This window comes from Dermacentor silvarum, chromosome 3 (assembly GCF_013339745.2).
Source record: "Dermacentor silvarum isolate Dsil-2018 chromosome 3, BIME_Dsil_1.4, whole genome shotgun sequence".
Lineage (NCBI taxonomy): Eukaryota > Metazoa > Arthropoda > Arachnida > Ixodida > Ixodidae > Dermacentor > Dermacentor silvarum.
This window is the reverse complement of record NC_051156.1, coordinates 79,713,966-79,716,924: the sequence shown is the minus strand read 5'-3', so window position 1 is coordinate 79,716,924 and position 2,959 is coordinate 79,713,966. Positions and strand designations below refer to the sequence as shown.

Here is a 2,959-nt window from a genome sequence, read left to right as displayed (position 1 = left end):
CACCGATTAGCCTCTGCGCCTCGTCGCCTACGATTGCGGCTTCGACGTGCACCAGCAGTGCATCGCCTACTGCTTGCTTGCGATGGCGCCACCTAAGACATCTGCTGCGCTCCGGCGCAGAAAGGCAACGACGTCGCCGGAGACGAATCTCGCTTTGCTCCGTCGATAGACACGCCAGCGTGAAGCAGAATGGCTTCGCGCGTTCGCTGCGCAGGACGCCGGAGCGTTCGGAGCGAGCGGACGTACTTCGCGTCGGCTCCGTCGATGAGGCCAATTTTGGGAGGACCCTTCGACCCCAGCCCGTCCAAAACGGTACGATCGGTTTCGGCTTGACCCCGGAGCACGTAGAGCCCAATTTGGTGAGTCCGCCCATTTTTGCGGATTTTACGCCTGTTTTGCGCCGGACAAAGTGGCGAGCCAGCTAGGCCTAAACCGGCCACCTAGGCTTAGCGACGGCTTCGGCCGCATCGGACCGCGCCGGTGGCCCCGCTTCGTGCGAAATTGTCGGCGTCGGGTCACTCAGCCATGGATATGAGTCCGGCCCGGGACCAGCAGCCCCTTTGGACCACAGCTCGGGACGCATGATGGTTGCCGTCCCCGGAACGCCGATCGACGAGACCCCAGAAACATCGCCGGTTGGGTGGTCGCCACTCAGCGAGGCAAGAAGGCCACTCTGAACAACGCGAGACTCCCAGCCGTAAGAAGCAGCCCAGCCAACCCGGCCCAGATTATCAAGAAAGTCAACGCGAACTTCGCGAAGACGGCACGCATGCCTCACGTGCCACGTGGCGAATGCAAGGTGATAGTCAGGCCCCGCGGGGGACTGCTGGTGGGCAAGATTATGATGCCGGGCTCGTGCAGGCGATTGCGGGTGCGGCGAGAATAAGTCTCGAAGACATACAGAGGGACACGATCTGTCCAAACGTTGCACAAAACATTATCGTGATCAGCACGCCGGAAGGCGAGAGATCAGCCGCTACGCGGCCATCCATGCACTCATGATTGGAAATCAAGCATACAAGTGTGCGTTTACGCGGCGGCACCCGAAAATACGGTGAAGGGCGTAATCGGAGGCATCCCGCTCAGCGAAACGCCTGAAATGATCCGAGCGAAAGTTGTAAATATCTACAACCGGTACGGCGCTCGAAGCGCACCCGGATCGGAAACTCGCACGCAGTGATCGTGCTCTTTAAGGGGACAAGTCCCGTCCTACGTTAAATACTCTGCGGCGCGCTAATAAGGTGTCGGCTATACCGCCAACACAAAGAAGTGTGCAGAAAATGCGGGCAGTCGGCCACCGGAGAGACGGTGTGCCCCCGACCGAATGTGGGTTTTGCTTCGCCTGCGGAAAGGCAAACCCCGGCGAAAATCACGAGCAGGATTGCAAACCTCGCTGCAACTGTGCGGAGGCTCGCATCCCACCGGCACGGGAAACTGTGCGAACAAGTTCAAGACGCCATTCTTGCTTCGGAAGCGCGAACACGAGCGCAAGATGGCGGCGGAAAAGGCGGGAAAGTCTGGCCAGAGCAAGGCCAGATTTTCTAGAAAAGACGAATTCCCCGACCTGTCCCCGAGCAAACAAGAGGGGCGGCGCAAGAGCCGCAGCAAGAGCCGAGGGCGGTCCCCAAGCCGCGGACGCTCGGAGAGTCGCGATAGGCGGCGCAGTCCCTCACGTGACGCCGGTAGTTGTGGTCAGATATCACCAGAGGCGGAGCCAAGGCCGAAAAAGACGCGAAGGAGCGCCAGCGCTCGCGCACGCCGGCGAGAAAGCCGCAGAACAACTCGCTTGCATCCAAATGATGCAGCTCGAGAGCACGATTAAGCTGTTGCAGGAGACGGTGAAGCAACAAACAGGAGACTATGAAACAGCAGAAGGAGCTGATTGCAAGATTCACTTCGCAACAGCACGGAAACCAATCAGATACGCCATGGAGTGTGGGAACGGCGCAGCAGACGGCATCGTTCACCCCGCTGGGGACGCCGGTCATGCACCGCCACCACCGTCGCCGCAATTCGTGGAAACAAGGCAAGACCCTTGCCAGAAGAAGACCCGCCGTAGCTCGGTGACGAGTCGGACGAGGACGAACACCTGAACATGAACACCGGGACGACGAGACCGAATCCCATCTCATCGATCCGACACTTCACTCTAGGACACGGATACCCAAGGCGGCCTTAACTACGGGGCCCGGTTCAAACACATCAACGCGCGCCTAAACAGGCAAGACAAGTGCACAAAAGAGATCTCACAGAAAGTCGACAACGTGGCGTCAGCCATGACAGAATTTCAAAAACGACGTCAAGGCAGACTTTGCAAAGCTCGAAGCCGAGAGGAGGCCCGCATCAGCACGGGCTTCGAGGAAATGAACATTTCATGGTCCAACTACTGCAGGAGAGATGGGGAAACTCGGCCACGGCAGCCGCACTTCGACCGGAGCCTCGCCCCAGCCATGGATAAGGCCGCCAACAACGCCAAGCTCGAGTGTGGCACTGGACGCCAACGGCCTCCGGGCCGCAAGGCCCTACTACAACAACAAGTTCAATCCATGGCCGCGCCTCCTGACGTGATCATGATTCAAGAGACACTATGGAAGAAACCCCGAAACTCCCGGGTTACCACGTTCACGCATCACCCCCCAGCGCGCGCACCAGCAACACGGCGCGGCACAGGGAGTCTGCACCTTTGTACGCAAGGAATCACCCTCATCAAGCTCGACCGCTTCATCGATGGCAACACGGCCCTGGAGTTGTGCGCGACCGAAGTCGTGGTCGGTAAGAAGACGCAAGAGTCCGTTTGTCTGATGAAGCCTACAGCAACCCGCAGCACCGCAGCCAGCGGTTCCGGACGCTGTTCCAGAAAGCCAGGCGAAAAGCCGTCGACATGCCGATCATCGTGGCGGGTGACTTCAACTCGTCCCACAGGGAACTGGGCTACCCCCGCACGACTGCCAAAGGACGG

The 2,959-nt window shown here is 59.4% G+C and overlaps 1 protein-coding gene across 1 annotated transcript in view; it reads left to right on the top strand.

Moving 5' to 3' along the window:
- LOC119445540 (uncharacterized) overlaps nucleotides 1-2,093 on the top strand; it is a 130,391-nt gene extending 128,298 nt beyond the window's left edge. Inside the window, exons 17-18 of the mRNA XM_049664628.1 lie at nucleotides 556-871; nucleotides 1,806-2,093. Coding sequence (XP_049520585.1) covers nucleotides 556-871; nucleotides 1,806-2,093 — 604 coding nt within the window. The remainder of the gene's footprint in view (nucleotides 1-555; nucleotides 872-1,805) is intronic.
- Nucleotides 2,094-2,959: the final 866 nt, after the last annotated feature.